Source organism: Pristiophorus japonicus, chromosome 18 (assembly GCF_044704955.1).
Source record: "Pristiophorus japonicus isolate sPriJap1 chromosome 18, sPriJap1.hap1, whole genome shotgun sequence".
Classification (NCBI taxonomy): domain Eukaryota; kingdom Metazoa; phylum Chordata; class Chondrichthyes; family Pristiophoridae; genus Pristiophorus; species Pristiophorus japonicus.
Window position 1 is genome coordinate 37,600,189 of NC_091994.1, and position 16,422 is coordinate 37,616,610.

At 44.4% G+C, this 16,422-nt stretch overlaps 1 protein-coding gene across 3 annotated transcripts in view; it reads right to left on the reverse strand.

Moving 5' to 3' along the window:
• Window positions 1-16,422, reverse strand: part of LOC139228665 (phospholipid-transporting ATPase ABCA1-like) — a 218,882-nt gene that overhangs the window by 99,856 nt on the left and 102,604 nt on the right. For 2 of the 3 annotated variants that reach the window (XM_070859893.1, XM_070859892.1), the window contains exons 9-12: window positions 6,920-7,157; window positions 5,193-5,332; window positions 4,504-4,620; window positions 2,443-2,631 (exon numbers count right to left, since the gene is read on the reverse strand). In XM_070859893.1, the coding sequence (XP_070715994.1) occupies window positions 2,443-2,631; window positions 4,504-4,620; window positions 5,193-5,332; window positions 6,920-7,157 (684 nt within the window). Of the gene's footprint in view, window positions 1-2,442; window positions 2,632-2,728; window positions 3,005-4,503; window positions 4,621-5,192; window positions 5,333-6,919; window positions 7,158-16,422 lie in introns of those variants that run through there. The other variant, XM_070859894.1, reaches the window with a different exon arrangement.

The window sequence follows — 16,422 nt, forward strand, 5'->3', positions numbered from 1 at the left end:
CCACATCTATATGTTATTTAAATACATTAAATACAAGGTGCTTTTAATCACTTTAGGGAACTGATTGAACGTGCCTGCATGGAGACATGGAGTATTAACCCACGACTGAGAGGCTACCAGTAACCTGCGAAGTCCACTGGCAATGCAAGTGCATTTCACAGTGGGATAAATTCCACACAGCTACTACAACAACAACAACTTTTATTTATAATGCACCTTTAATGTAGTAAAACCTCCCCAAGGCGCTTCACAGCAGTGTTATAAGACAAAATAAATAAATTTGACACCGAGCTACATAAGATGAAATTACGGCAGATGACCAAAAGTTTGGTCAAAGAGGTAGGTTTTAAGGGGCATCTTAAAGGAGGAAAGAGGGGTAGAGATGTAGGGCCCAAGTTTCCACACGATAAAAAACGGGCGCCCCTCCGAGCTGGGCGCCCGTTTGTTGCGCCTAAAACGGCGCCGGAAAAAAAACTGGAGAGCTCTGCAGCTCCTTGTCTGCCTGGCGTGGCGCCCAGGGGGCGGAACCTACACTCGCGCCGATTTTATAAGTGGGAGGGGACGGGTACTATTTAAATTAGTTTTATTCCTGCCGGCAACCCTGCGCGTGCGCGTTGGAGCGTTCGCGCACGCGCAGTGTGAAGGAAACATTGGCACTCGGCCATTTTTGTAGTTGTTTGTAGCTGTTTAGTTTTTGAACATTTTTTAATAAAGTCACATTGCCATCAGCACATCAGCACTGAGGCTTCCTGCAGCCTTCTCACTGTCTCCCTCCCTCCCGCCATCTGGAACAGCTTTCTCCCCCCCCCCCCCCCACCGCTGCGGTCGGGCTCGCACTCCCTCCCTCCCTCCCGCCGTCGGGAACGAACGAACGAACTTGTGAGGCTGGCTGAAGCACTTTCACACAGGTAGGAAGATGGTTTATTTAATCTTTTCTTTGCTTATAAATGTTTATTCAGGTTGGATTTATTTGTATAATATTTGTATGAGTATAAATAAGGATTTATTGTAGAATTTAATGACTTCCCTTCCCCCCACCTCGTTCTGGACGCCTAATTTGTAACCTGCGCCTGATTTTTTAATGTGTAGAACAGGTTTTTTCAGTTCAACAAAAATCTTCACTTGCTCCATTCTAAGTTAGTTTGGAGTACGTTTTCACTGTGGAAACTTTGAAATCAGGCGTCAGTGGCCGGACACGCCCCCTTTTGAAGAAAAAATTCTGTTCCAAAGTAGAACTGTTCTACCTGACTAGAACTGCAGAAAAAAAAAATGTGGAGAATTGCGATTTCTAAGATAGTCCGTTCTCCACCAGTTGCTCCTAAAAATCAGGCGCAAATCATGTGGAAACTTGGGCCCGTAGAGAGGGAGTTCCAGAGCTTAGGGTGCAGGCAGCTGAAGCATGGCCACCGATGGTTGAGCAGTTATAATCAGGGATGCTCAAGAGGGCAGAATTTGAGGAGTGCAGACATCTCGTAGGGTTATGAGGCTGAAGGAGATTACAGAGATAGGGAGGGGCGAGGCCATGGAAGGATTTGTAAACAAGGATGGCTTCACATCAAGGAGTCTCCATCACAGAGACAGTATGAAAGAAAATTAAAATACTCAATTTAAGTTACTATGGCAGCATTAGAAAACATAAATGATAACATTAATCAATTAGAGCATGAAAAGCTTGGCGTCACTTTATAACAATTTCCTAAATCACCTCGCCTTTGTGGTGGGGTCCGGCATTTCAGCTCAGGGTCAGAATTTTTAAAACCTTTTAAGGGTTGAGTTTCTTTAGAACATCCCACATCTTTAAATAAATAACGTTCAGTTCCATATCCCGAGAATATTTTCCCACCAAGCTGAAAATCCCATCTGCAAGAGTCCAAGTTCAAGGTCCACCTCCAAATAGACAGGCCAGCTCCTCATGGACTGCTTCACATTTCCATCCGAGTGGCACTCTGAATATATTTATAGAATTGTATTATTGAAACTGTCAGCTGACATTCTTACTGCTAAACACCAGTGCCAGGCTCCCTCCCCCTCCGTAGCTAAATTTGAATTTAATTTATATTAACAATGCCAGATAAGAAACTACCTCAGGGAGGAGTTATTAAAATATACTCATGTACTCATTTCAACACACAGACAGCTAGCTCGCCATGAGGCAATAATTGTGAGTTTTTTTTCTTAATCCATATAACTGAGAAATGTAACACAAAAATCAAGTACATATGATGTGGAAATTCCCTTAAATTATTGATCATAAAAATACAATAAAATGTATTGGCTGAAGTTGGAGTTAAGCACACTCCAAACTTTCTGCAAATCTTTCAAAGTTATGGAGTTACCCTGGCTTCTAACATGTTTGGATTATTTTTGAAGCTTTGACCAAGGTGAATATCTCTTCCTCAACTTGAAGACTCTGAACTACTTTAAGTTTGAACAGGAACTTACCTCAATGACTTGTGACAAAGAGTTGACCATCTGATCCATTTCTCTATAAGCCTGTTTCCAGGTGTAAATGGACTTCTCGCTCTCCTGAGTTTGGCCTGACAGAAAGTTAGCGATACTTGCTGTACTCCAGGAGGTGGAGTTGAGCTGTAGGTCAATGAGACTGGCGACAGCAGGGTTCTTCAGCATTTCCTGGGGAAAGGCAAAAATAGCAGGTTTGAATAAATGTGGCAGGTACATTTAACAATAGTGTTGAATTAGGCAAGGTATCCATTCTTTGTCCACCTACCAGAAATTAGAGTTTGAGACACTGATGTTTACACTCATTAAATGATTAGAAGAATGACGCAGAGGCTGCAAGTGTCCTTTTGTTACAGTTGCTGAGCTCAGTCGAGTGATCAGCCCTGGTCTTCCTAACTTGGCGTTGTAAGTCTCGCTTTCATCCCTTAGCTATAGGCCATTACATCATACCTCTCCTGTGACCTTTACCCTTCGTGTTGTCTGTAATGTACTTATGAATGACTCCACGAGGCAATGTGTTGTACTCAACTGTAGTGACCTTGGTCCTTTATTCCAAACTCCAGAGTGAGGCACAAGCATGGTGGGCAGCCTTTTATACTGGGCCCTGCCACCAGGGCAGGAAACCCCAGTCTCCACCAGTTGCACCCTCTAGTGGTGCCAGCCTGTATATACACAGTGTAAACCTTATTGATAGTACATTAGGTAAACAAGTCTCCATCTTATGAAACCACACAGTGACTACACAGAGTGTACATCCATAGTCTGCATATACAACACTTCGTTTACATCAACTACCATTAGCTCATTATTCCACAGACTTGCTGACTGTGGTAGCAGTGGGTGAAAGCTCCATCGTCGGCTTCAAGATGCAGCATAAACTACCCGACTCCTCACAGGCACAGAAAAGGCAAATCTACCATTGTCAAACAGATAGATTTATCTACCAGGTGGTCAGAACTACACCAAGAATCAGAAAACGATCTTTCTGACACCAACTGCACAATGGGCCTTCACGATCTGAACTATTTGTTGACATTCTCCAGACACTGCCCGTTTCAGCAGGTATCGGCAGACACTGTATTTTTGTTATAAAATGGAGTCTTTAACATAAATGGATTATTTGATTCTCAGAATAAGGGGCCATCTCTTAGAATAAGGGGCCGCCAATTCAAAACTGAGATGAGGAGGAATTTCTTTTCTCAGAGGGTTGTAAATCTGTGGAATTCGCTGCCTCAGAGAGCTGTGGAAGCTGGGACATTGAATAAATTTAAGACAGAGACAGACAGTTTCTTAAACGATAAGGGGATAAGGGGTTATGGGGAGCGAGCAGGGAAGTGGACCAGAGTCCATGATCGGATCAGCCATGATCGTATTTAATGGCGGAGCAGGCTCGAGGGGCCGTATGGCCTACTCCTGCTCCTATTTCTTATGTTCTTATTTAATATAACTTTTCCTGCTGGTATCCTTAAACTCTTGGGCAGGAGGAGACGCAGTTGGGATTGTGGGAATGCGAGCCTCGGGGGATGCTGAGCTACGGCTGCCTCTGCCCTACTGTCAAACAACTCCGATAGAGTTTGAGTAGTGTTAACCTGTTGTAGGCCGTAGTTTTGTTAGCACACCGATACGTTACCCCCGTCTGTGTCACAGCACTTGCAGGCGATTCATCCTTCATCTAATTCGTGTCATTTGTCTCAAAGTTTTTTTTTTCAACAATTAATTTTTTTTTTTGAAGTGCAGTGACCGCTATGTAGGCAAATGCCACAGTCATCCTGCACCAGAAACTGTCCACAAGCAGCAACTGTTTTCAGTAATTTGGGTCCAGGGTATACTCCCTCTTCTTCAAATAATGCCATAGGATTTTTAATGTCCAGCTGAACCAGCAGATGGGACCTCGGATTAAAATCTTGTCCAGTGCAGCACTCCCTCAGTCCCGCATTTAAATATTGTGTGTTCAAGTCCTGCAGCCAACGATGTTCTGGCACAGAGGTGAGATTGTTAGGCAAACTGATACATATATGAAAATGAGGTAAGCAGGGCACTAACCTGCAGGAGCTGGATTTCTTGGCTACTTTCCATAAACTTCCAGATCTGGGGTCCAGTTTCATTCCATGCTCCTCGCACCTCCCGCAACAAACTGAGATCTTCGAACGTTCTGTTAACCTGAGGAAGGGGGAAAACGATGAGCATTTCCAGTGTAGAAACCCTTCAACATATTTAAGCCCAGCTTTTCAATTCAGATTGACATGGTGGGGTCGTCCTGCACTGGCTTGTTGTGGGCCAGTTTTACTGACGTCCAAATGCAATAGCACAAGCGGACTTATTTGATAACTAGTTGCTGAGATTATTAGTTTACTCAGCATGAGTCCATGGTAAAAATAACCAACTGGGTCAGTCAAAACATTTCTGTTTGTTCATAATAGGTACTCATGAACGACAGATCTAAGCCTTGATATGGTGAAACGGTTACAGACTTGTTTAGTTGCTCCTATCCCAACACGTCATGAATGTTAGAAAATTCACTGCCCATCAAAAATTCGTAATGAGCTAGTCAGTGCATAACAATGGTCAGGTCCAGCAAAGCAACTGCAAGTGGACTGCAGTCACTGTGGTCAACACAAACTAGATCTCGTGAACATTCGTACCTTGTTCGGATTTTGTACCTTACCGTCACAGGTCACACAATTACACACGCACCTCAGTTAAGGTGGCATTTTCATCTCACAATCAAGTACCTCTTTCATTATCTTCAATGTTGCTGGAGTATCCGGAGTGTACAGAATCTTCCCCACAAAGAGCGGCTTGATCCCTCGCCACATAATCCGAGAGAGGGGGTTCGATTCAAGAGTCTTAATCAGATCTTTACAGTGAGGAGCTATGGAAGGCAAGGAGATTCGGTTCAGCAGAACATACATTTAACGCATCTTTGGCACTCCGCACCCCCATCCCGCTCCTCACAATTCTACTAAAACCATCAGTACTCAAAAAAATAACTATATCTTGAAAAATTCAGGAGTTAAAAAATGAAAATTTGGCACCATTAAAATGGAAAAAAATGGAAAAAAAAAAAGATCTTGCATTTATACAGCGCCTATCACAACCTCAGGGTGTCCCAAAGTGCTTTACAGCCAATGAAGTACTTTAGAAGTGTTATAATGTCGGAAACGTGGCAGCCAATTTGCACATAGCAAGCTCCCACAAACAGCCATGTGCTCATGACCAGATCATCTGTTTTTTTTAAATTATGTTGGTTCAGGGATAAATATTGGCCAGGGCACCAGAGAGAACTCCCTAGCTCTTCTTTGAAATTGTATCATGGGATCTTTTAAAGCCACCTGAGAGGGCAGACGGAGCCTTGGTTTAACATCTCTTCTGGTACAGCACGGGTTAGATGCAGAGTAAAGTTCCCTCCACATTCTCTCAGGTAAGGTCACCGCCTATATATCCCAAGGTTCCACCCTTAACCTCGAAAATTCTTCCTCAATATGTTGCATGTGCCTAGCATCATTCCCATTTGACCTCTCCATGGTCACCCTTGATTCCATAAATGTTCTGTCCAACATCAGGTTATGGATGAACTAGAGCTTCCTACAGCTCAAGGGATAGATCAAAGTCCATCATCAGCAGAAGTTCCTTAGTGTGATCTCATCGCCCTCCATGACGCTCAACCCAATGGTACAAAACCTCAGGGTTGTACTCGACTCTGAACTGAGGCTCAAATACCACATCCCATCCATCACCAAGACTGTGTACTTCCACCTTTAAAATGTTGTCCGTCTCCATCCATGCTGCTGCGTAAACTTTGACTCACCACATTGTCGCCTTTAGACTTAATTTTTCCAGCATCTCCTGAGCTTTATCCTCCCTAAATTCCAACTCATCCCAAAATCACGCCAGGTCCCCAAACAGGTTACCCTATCATCCCTTACACCCTCGTTCTTCCAAACTCTTCATCCCGCATCCTACCATCTGCCCAGGGCCTTCAAACAACCTGCTCCACACTCTAGAATTCTCTCCCTAAACCCTTCCATCTTTGTATATCCTTTCCCACCTTCAACCTTTCTCGGTGCCTTCAGATATCTCCCCAATTCTCATTCGGATCCTACTTGAGTCTAACTTCAGATGGTGAAGCACCTTGGGTTATTTTGCGACATTAAAGATACTATATAAAATGTAAAATGTTGCATTGTAGGATTTAGATGCAGTGTAAAGCTTCCTCACTCTCCCCCAATGATGCATTTTAGCTCCATCCCCATAGGAATGCCCCGGCGAGATTTTTTCCAGTTTCTATATCAGCCATCCCGTGGATTCTCGGAATAAAATTGCCAATTACTAGTGAATTAGGGACAGCTTTGCGCTACAGGCCCAAGCCCATCGGGAACTGGGCTTAGACTGCCTAAAGTCGTCACATGTTAGATTATTTTCCATTAAAGTTTCACCAAGAGTGTAATACAGTACTCACGTGTTGAATTGTCAAAAGTGATCATTTTCTCATCTGTGCTGTTCCTGCCAAATAAGGCTTTGTAGTCATCATCTTCATACCAGTTCAGGGAAGGTATCCGCAGGCCACCTCCGTCAGGGTGCCCACAAACTATCTTCGATATCGCCTGAAACATCTTCTTTGGTGACCCAGTGGTGTTTGGACTGGTTAACCACCGAACCTCATCCCGGAATTCAGAAAAACTCGTCATGTTGGAAAACTTGTGACACAATCATAAAAAAAAAGAACAAAAATGCATAAAACAGAAGCATTAGCAGATGTTTTATTACTGAAAACCCAGATGAAGGGCCAAAGTCCACAGTGCAGGACACCAGTAACGATGAAACAGTACGAGAGAAGATGAGGTCAATTTAACAATAGCAGTAAGTTAACACCTACTATCAGTCCTACAGTTGCCTTTTACCAGTTTGAATCTGTATGCCTCTGTGTTATTGTCATGCGTTATTGTGAAGCAGTGCTCCAGATTTATCTTTTACTATCTCAGCTACCTCAATGATGGCCTCACTTAGTCACTCCCTTTCAAGGGTGAAAAAAACAATCTTTCTCCAATTCTTCCGAATAACTCAGGCCTCCCACTCTAGGGATAATGCTCTTGTCTCTTCTCTACACCACCTCCGGGGCTTGAATGTTTCCCTTCCATCTTTTTGATGAAAAATGGACAGAGTACTCAAGGTTTCAACTGATCAGCACACAACACAGTTTTAACAGATCCTCCAATTTGTACTTCACTGTTTAGAATAATATTTTCTGCTGTAAGATTCCAAGAAACAAGCTTCTGATCCGCGACTGGCATCTGCAGTTTTCAGTCCATTGAGCATTGAAGCTATTTTTGGAATTAGAAAACATTTTCTACTCTCTCTCAATCACATATTTCCCAAATTAATTTTCTCCAAGCACTTCCATTTGCTGCTTTCCATTAAAGTTAATGAAGGCCCAGGTTCGAAGGACTTGCTGTTCAATGAGCACTCCCCCTCCTCCTCTTCCTTCCATTTCTGCTTTCCCATCCCTTATTATTTCACCTCCACAGTCAAAGCAAGTTTCAAATGAATTTTCCAAAACATGCAAGGTTGCAACGTAGCATGGAGTGAGAGAAGACCAAATCGGCCCAGCAAGCAAACTCCTTGCCATCATGAACTCCCATTTAATATCCGCGCACAGTCCATGTAAAACCGACCCTATCATGGACTTGACCCACTCACTTAATGAGAAAATAAAAAATAGGAACAGGAGTTGGTCATTCGGCCCTTAGAGCCTGCACCGCCATTCAATAAGATCATGGCTGATCATTCCCTCAGTACCCCTTTCCTGCTTTCTCTCCATACCCCTTGATTCCCTTAGCCGTAAGGGCCATATCTAACACCCTCTTCAATATATCCAATGAACTGGCATCAACAACTCTCTGCGGCAGGGAATTTCACAAGTTAACAACTCTCGGAGTGAAGAAGTTTCTCCTCATCTCAGTCCTAAATGGCCTACCCCTTATCCTAAGACTATGTCCCCTGGCTCTGGACTTCCCCAACATCGGGAACATTCTTCCCGCATCTAACCTGTCCAGTCCCGTCAGAATCTTATAAGTTTCTATGAGATCCCCTCTCATTCTTCTAAACTCCAGTGAATAAAGGCCCAGTTGATCCAGTCTCTCCTCATATGACAGTCCAGCCATCCCTGGAATCAGTCTGGTGAACCTTCGCTGCACTCCCTCAATAGTAAGAACGTCCTTCCTCAGATTAGGAGACCAAAACTGAACACAATATTCCAGGTGAGGCCTCACTAAGGCCCTGTACAACTGCAGTAAGACCTCCCTGCTCCTATACTCAAATCCCCTAGCTATGAAGGCCAACATATCATTTGCCTTCTTCACCGCCTGCTGTACCTGCATGCCCACTTTCAGTGACTGATGAACCATGACACCCAGGTCTCGTTGCACCACCCCTTTTCCTAATCTGCCGCCATCCAGATAATATTCTGCCTTCATGTTTTTGCCCCCAAAATGGATAACCTCACATTTATCCACATTATACTGCATTTGCCCTAGGAATAGTGGATGCATTGCTGATCATTTTCCAACAGTCTATCGACTCTGGATCAGTTCCTATGGACTGGAGGGTAGCTAATGTAACAGCCCTTTTTAAAAAAGGAGGGAGAGAGAAAACGGGAAATTATAGACCGATTAGCCTGACATCAGTAGTGGGTAAAATGTTGGAATCAATTATTAAGGATGAAATAGCAGCGCATTTGGAAAGCAGTGACAGGATCGGTCCAAGTCAGCATGGATTTGTGAAAGGGAAATCATGCTTGACAAATCTTCTGGAATTTTTTGAGGATGTAACTAGTAGAGTGGACAAGGGAGAACCAGTGGATGTGGTGTTTTTGGACTTTCAAAAGGCCTTGACAAGGTCCCACATAAGAGATTGGTGTGCAAAATCAAAGCACATGGTATTGGGGGTAATGTACTGGCGTGGATAGAGAATTGGTTGGCAGACAGGAAGCAGAGATTCGGGATAAATGGGTCCTTTTCGGAATGGGAGGCAGTGACTAGTGGAGTGCCGCAGGGCTCAGTGCTGGGACCCAAGCTCTTTACAATATACATTAATGATTTGGATGCAGGAATTGAGTGTAATATCTCCAAGTTTGCAGATGACACTAAACTGGGTGGCGGTGTGAGTTGTGAGGAGGACGCTAGGAGGCTGCAGGGTGACTTGGATAGGTTAGGTGAGTGGGCAAATGCATGGCAGATGCAGTATAATGTGGATAAATGTGAGGTTATCCTCTTTAGTGGCAAAAACACAAAGGCACAATATTATCTGAATGGTGGCAGATTAGGAAAAGGGGAGGTGCAACGAGACCTGGGTGTCATGGTACATCAGTCATTGAAAGTTGGCATGCAGGTACAGCAGGCGGTGAAGAAGGCAAATAGCATGTTGGCCTTCACAGCTAGGGGTTTTGAGTATAGGAGCAGGGAGGTCTTACTGCAGTTGTACAGGGCCTTGGTGAGGCCTCACCTGGAATATTGTGTTCAGTTTTGGTCTCCTAATCTGAGGAAGGACGTTCTTGCTATTGAGGGAGTGCAGTGAAGGTTCACCAGACTGATTCCAGGGATGGCTAGACTGACATATGAGGAGAGACTGGATCAACTGGGCCTTTATACACTGGAGTTTAGAAGGATGAGAGGGGATCTCATAGAAACGTATAAGATTCTGACAGGACAGGGCAGGTTAAATGCGGGAAGAACGTTCCCGATGTTGGAGAAGTCCAGAACCAGGGGACACAGTCTTAGGATAAGGGGTAGGCCATTTAGGACTGAGATGAGGAGAAACTTCTTCACTCAGAGAGTTGTTAACCTGTGAAATTCTCTGCCGCAGAGAGTCGTTGATGCCAGTTCATTGGATATATTCAAGAGGGAGTTCGATATGGCCCTTGCGGCTAAAGGGATCAAGGGGTATGGAGAGAGATCGGGAAAGGGGTACTGAGGTGAATGATCAGCCATGATCATATTGAATGGTGGTGCAAGCTCGAAGGGCCGAATGGCCTACTCCTGCACCTATTTTCTATGTTTCTATGTTTCTGCCATGCATTTGTCCACTCACCTAACCTGTCCAAGTCACCCTGCAGCCTCTTATCGTCCTCCTCACAGCTCACACCGCCACCCAGTTTAGTGTCATCAGCGAACTTGGAGATATTACAATCAATTCCTTCATCCAAATCATTAATGTATATTGTAAAGAGCTTGGGTCCCAGCACTGAGCCCTGCGGCACTCCACTAGTCACTGCCTGCCATTCTGAAAAGGACCCGTTTATCCCGACTCTCTGCTTCCTGTCTGCCAACCAGTTCTCTATACACGTCAGTACAATACCCCCAATACCATGCGCTTTGATTTTGCACACCAATCTATTGTGCGGGACCTTGTCAAAAGCCTTTTGAAAGTCCAAATACACCACACATCCACTGGTTCTCCCTTGTCCACTCTGCTAGTTACATCCTCAAAAAATTCCAGAAGATTCGTCAAGCATGATTTCGCCTTCATAAATCCATGCTGACTTGGTCCGATCCGGTCACTGCTTTCCAAATGCGCTGTTATTTCATCCTTAATGATTGATTCCAACATTTTTCCCACTACTTATGCCAGGCGAACCAGCCTATAATTAACCGTTTTCTCTCTTCCTCCTTTTTAAAAAATGGTGTTACATTAGCTACCCTCCAGTCCATAGGAACTGATCCAAAGTCGATCGACTGTTGGAAAATGATCACCAATCCATCCACTATTTCTAGGGCCACTTCCTTAAGTACTCTGGGATGCAGACTATCAGGCCCCGGGGATTTATCGGCCTTCAATTCCATCAATTTCCCGAACACAATTTACCACCAATAAGGATATCCTTCTGTTCCTCCTTCTCACTAGACCTACTGTCCCCTAGTACAATTGGAAGGTTATTTGTGTCTTCCTTCTTGAAGACAGAACCGAAGTATTTGTTCAATTGGTCTGCCATTTCTTTGTTCCCCATTATAAATTCACCTGAATCCGACTGCAAGGGACCTACGTTTGTCTTCACTAATCTTTTTCTCTTCACATATTTATAGAAGCTTTTGCAGTCAATTTTTATGTTCCCTGCAAGCTTCCTCTCGTACTCTATTTTCCCCCTCTTAATTAAACTCTTAGTCTTCCTCTGTTGAATTCTAAATTTCTCCCAATCCTCAGGTTTGTTGCTTTTTCTAGCGAAATTATGTGCCTCTTCCTTGGCTTTGTTAACCATGGTTGAGCCACCTTCCCCGTTTTATTTTTACTCCAGACAGGGATGTACAATTGCTGAAGTTCATCCATGCAATCTTTAAATGTTTTAATACGATCATGGCTGATCCGATCATGGACTCAGGTCCACTTCCCTGCCCGCTCCCCATAACCCCTTGTCGTTTAAGAAACTGTCTATTTCTATCTTAAATTTATTCAATGTCCCAGCTTCCACAGCTCTCTGAGGCAGTAAATTCCACAGATTTACAACCCTCAGAGAAGAAATTTCTCCTCATCTCAGTTTTACATGGACGGCCCCTTATTCTAAGATTATGCCCTCTAGTTCTAATCTCCCCCATCAGTGGAAACATCCTCTCTGCATCCACCTTGTCAAGCCCCCTCATAATCTTATACATTTCGATAAGATCACCTCTCATTCTTCTGAATTCCAATGAGTAGAGGCCCAACCTACTCAACCTTTCCTCATAAGTCAACCCCCTCATCTCCGGAATCAGCCTTGTGAACCTTCTCTGAACTGCCTCCAAAGCAAGTTTATCCTTTCGTAAATATGGAAACCAAAACTGCATGCCGTATTCCAGGTGTGGCCTCACCAATATCCTGTATAGCTGCAGCAAAACTGTCCTGCTTTTATACTCCATCCCCTTTGCAATAAAAGGGCAAGATTCCATTGGCCTTCCTGATCACTTGCTGTACCTGCATACTAACCTTTTGTGTTTCATACACAAGTACCCCCAGGTCCCGCTGTACTGCAGCACTTAGCAATCTTTCTCCATTTAAATAATAACTTGCTCTTTGATTTTTTTTCTGCCAAAGTGCATGATCTCACACTTTCCAACATTATAGTCCATCGGCCAAATTTTTGCCCACTCACTTAGCCTGTCGATGTCCTTTTGCAGATTTATTGTGTTGTCCTCACACATTGCTTTTCCTCCTAACTTTGTATTGTCAGCAAACTTGGCTACGTCACACTCAGTCCCTTCTTCCAAGTCGTTAATATAGATTGTAAATAGTTGGGGTCCCAGCACTGATCTCTGCGGCACCTTACTAGTTACTGATTGCCAACCCGAGAATTAACCATTTATCCCGATTCTCTGTTAGCCACCCAAGTTAATCACCCCAGGGAAAATTCTGCATAAACACTCCGAGCCCCAAAAAGTATTCAAGCAAAATTTTCATCCTCCCATTTCCACTATTCACCCTGGCCTGCTGCCCTCCAGATATCACACCTGCTGTCCCAGGACCTATTATGATCCAGTGAGTACTCAACTCTTAGTCTGTACCTATATCTCTCAGGATATTTTCCCACCTAATTGTCATCATCATCATCATAGGCAGTCCCTTGAATCGAGGATGACTTGCTTCCACGTCAAAAAGTTCACAGATGTTTCAATGATGGAACTAAAATTCCAGGTCCGAACTAAATCCTGAAGGGTGGAAAGTGCCTGTGCATGGATTTTATTAACGTGTGGTGGCCGTTGCACACCAGCCACCATACGGGCTTGACAGAGCTAGGTCTTGGTTCAGCAGCAAGGATTAACCAAGACAACTGGAGACCAGCTCTGCTGGACGGACCTAGTGCGCACACATTGTAAACCCTTTTTCAATCGAGTATCGAAGAGAATAGAAAGCACTAAGTGGGGGAATGGTTGCCGGAAGAGTTATTTGAAGTCAAGAGTTTTGGAGATTACTAAGCAGGCAGTTGCTGGTTAAACATGAATGTATTTCGCCTCTAATTGTTTGGTAAATGGGCTAGGTAAATAAGAACTTCGATGAAGAAAAACTTGTGAACAGTCTGACTTATTTGCCCCCTTGACTAATGTTTAAGTAGTGTCTGATCTCAATAGCAGAGAGCCTTTTTGATTTAATTGGCAGGGACTTCTGTATTAAAGAACTGGCTTGTTCAATGGTGGAGCCACTGAACTGATTTAACTAATGAACCAATTAACTAATGCACTGAGACTTATACAGCTGGATTATTTTTCTCTCACTAGACAGACTGCATATGCCCTGCTGTATGTGCAAAGGGCTCCCGCTATGTCGCTGTAAAATTCTACATCCGCTTAATGTCTTCAATCAGATTTACACACAAATATTGCCTCATTTGCTCAGGAAACAACCTACAAGCAATTTCCGAGGCTAATCCGAAAGTTGCATAAGACATTGTTTAATTTGATCTGGGACCTGCAACTATTGAGATTTCCCAGAAGTGTTGATTTTCATAACCACCAAGTTAAACGTAAAAACATGCAAGAGCCCAGGCATTACTTCAAAAGCTGCTGATGCGAAAAGATCATGAATTGCTTCATCCAATTTGACAGACATTTAAATTAAATCAGAAACCATGCTTACTAAGGGAAATTAGCACATTATAGATATTCTCATTGCATGTGCTATATTATACTTTTAGTAGTTACTGTCCTGTTTCATATAAAGCAAATAAAGTACTAATTGCTTTAGTCTCTAAACCCCTCATCAAGGCAGTAGGATCCACTATTTAGAAGATAATTTATTAGTGCCATGTGAGACTGCATGAATTCCAATAAGCAGATTACTGCCAGTGGGGTCATTGCTCGCCCATGGAACACAGACAGCTTGGAGACAGAGCAGGGCAATGCGCAAATGGAGGGAATCGCAAGCAGAGTGAGGAATTTTGTGAGCGCAGGAATTGGTGGAGAGGAGGAAGGTGGTGGACACGTCTGACTGAAAAGGAGGAGAGGAGCCACCGAACCCAAGGTCACCAAGTTAATTGACGTGAGAGCAGACCTGCGAGACAGCGAGAGGAGCGGCTGCAGATAAAGGTAGGCCCAAGAGCCCGGAGGGAGCGCGAGAGTCAGGGAGTGAGGTAAGTAACATCAATGCAAGGGAAGGAGCCGATTGTTTATTTCTGTTACTTAATAGTTTATTAAGTAGAGGTATGACAGGGCACCTCGGTCCCGTGGAATGCACATCCTGTGCCGTGTGGGAACTCCAGGACGCTTCCCATTTTGGAGCTTGAGCAGCAACAGGCGTCACTGCGGTGAATCCGTGAGGCCGAGAGCTTCGTGGATAGCATGTTTCAGGAGGTGATCACCCTGCAGCGCAAGAGTGTGCAGGCAGAGAGGGAATGGGTGACCGTCAGATAGACAAGGAGGACCAGGCAGGTAGTGCAGGAGCCTCCAGAGCGCATCTCGCTCTCCAACCAGTATTTACTGAATACTGGTGAGGATGATTGTTCCTCTGGGAAGTACAGTCAGAGCCAAGTCCATGGCACCAAGGGTGGCTCAGCTTTACTGGGGGCGGGGCGGGGGGGGCGGGGAGAGGAGGAAGTTTGGGAAGGCAATAGTGGTCGGGGATTTGATAGTTAGGGGAACAGACAGGCGTTTCTGCGTCCGCAGATATGATTCCAGGATGGTATGTTGTTTCCCTGGTGCCAGGGTCAAGGGTGTCACTGAGCGGCTGCAGAACATTCCGAGGGGGAAGGGTGAACAGCCAGAGGTCGTGGTCCATATCGGTGTCAACGACATCGGTAGGAAAAGGGATGAGGTTCTGCAGGCAGATTTTAGGGAGCTACGAAAAAGAGATCAAACAGCAGGACCTCAAAGTTAGTCATCTCCGGATTGCTCCCGGTGCCATGAGCTAGTGAGTATAGAAATAGGAGGACAGAGCAGATGAATGCGTGGCTGGAGAGATGGTGCAGGAGGGAGGGCTTTAGATTCCTGGGACATTGGAACCGGTTCTGGGGGAAGTGGTACCTGAACAGGCCAGACGGGTTGCACCTGCACCGGAGCCGGTATCAATAACCTCGTAGGGAGGTTTGCTAGTGCTGTTGGGGAGGGTTTAAACTAATTTGGCAGGGGGCTGGCCACCAGGAAGTAGCATTACAGAGGAGAAACAAAGTGCACAAAGGATTGGGAGAGACAGATAGCACTAGAGTAAGAAATAGTACGGTATTAGGTGGGGTCAGACTTAGGGATTACAAGGTCTAAGATAGGTTTACAGTGCATGTGTGTGAATGACCGAAGCGTGGTAAATAAGGTTGATGAATTGCAGGCGCAAATACACACACGGGAATATGATGTTGTGGTGATAATGGAGACCTGGCTCAAAAAAGGGTGGGATTGGGTACTAAATATTCCTGGATATAAGGTGTTCAGGAAAGATAGGGAAGGAAAGAAAGGAGGTGGTGTGACAGTATTGATTAAGATGATTATCGTGCTGGAGAGAGAGGATGTCCTGGAGGGGTCAAGGACAGAATCTATTTGGTTCGAGTTAAGAAACAATAGAGGTGCTATTACATGGATAGATGTACTCCATAGGCCGCCAACTAGTGGGAAGGATATAGAGGAGCAAATTTGCAGGGAAATTACAGAGAGCTGCAAGAACTATAGAGTAGTGATAACAGTCCTAATATAGACTGGGACAGTAATAGTGTAAAGGGCAGAGTGGGGGAAGAATTTCTTAAATGTGTTCAGGAGAACTTTCCTGATCAGTACTTTCCGGCCCAACGAGGAAGGAGGCTCGATCTGGTTCTTGGGAATGAGGTGGTTTAAGTAGAGCAAGTGTCAGTAGGGGAACATTTAGGGAACATAGTATCATAGGTTTAGATTAGCTATGGAAAAGAACAGAGAGCAATCCAGAGTAAAAATACGCAACAGGAGGAAAGTCAATTTCAGTGGATTGAGAACGGATCTAGCCCGGATAAATTGGAATCAAAGATTGGCAGGCAAAAGAGGAGAT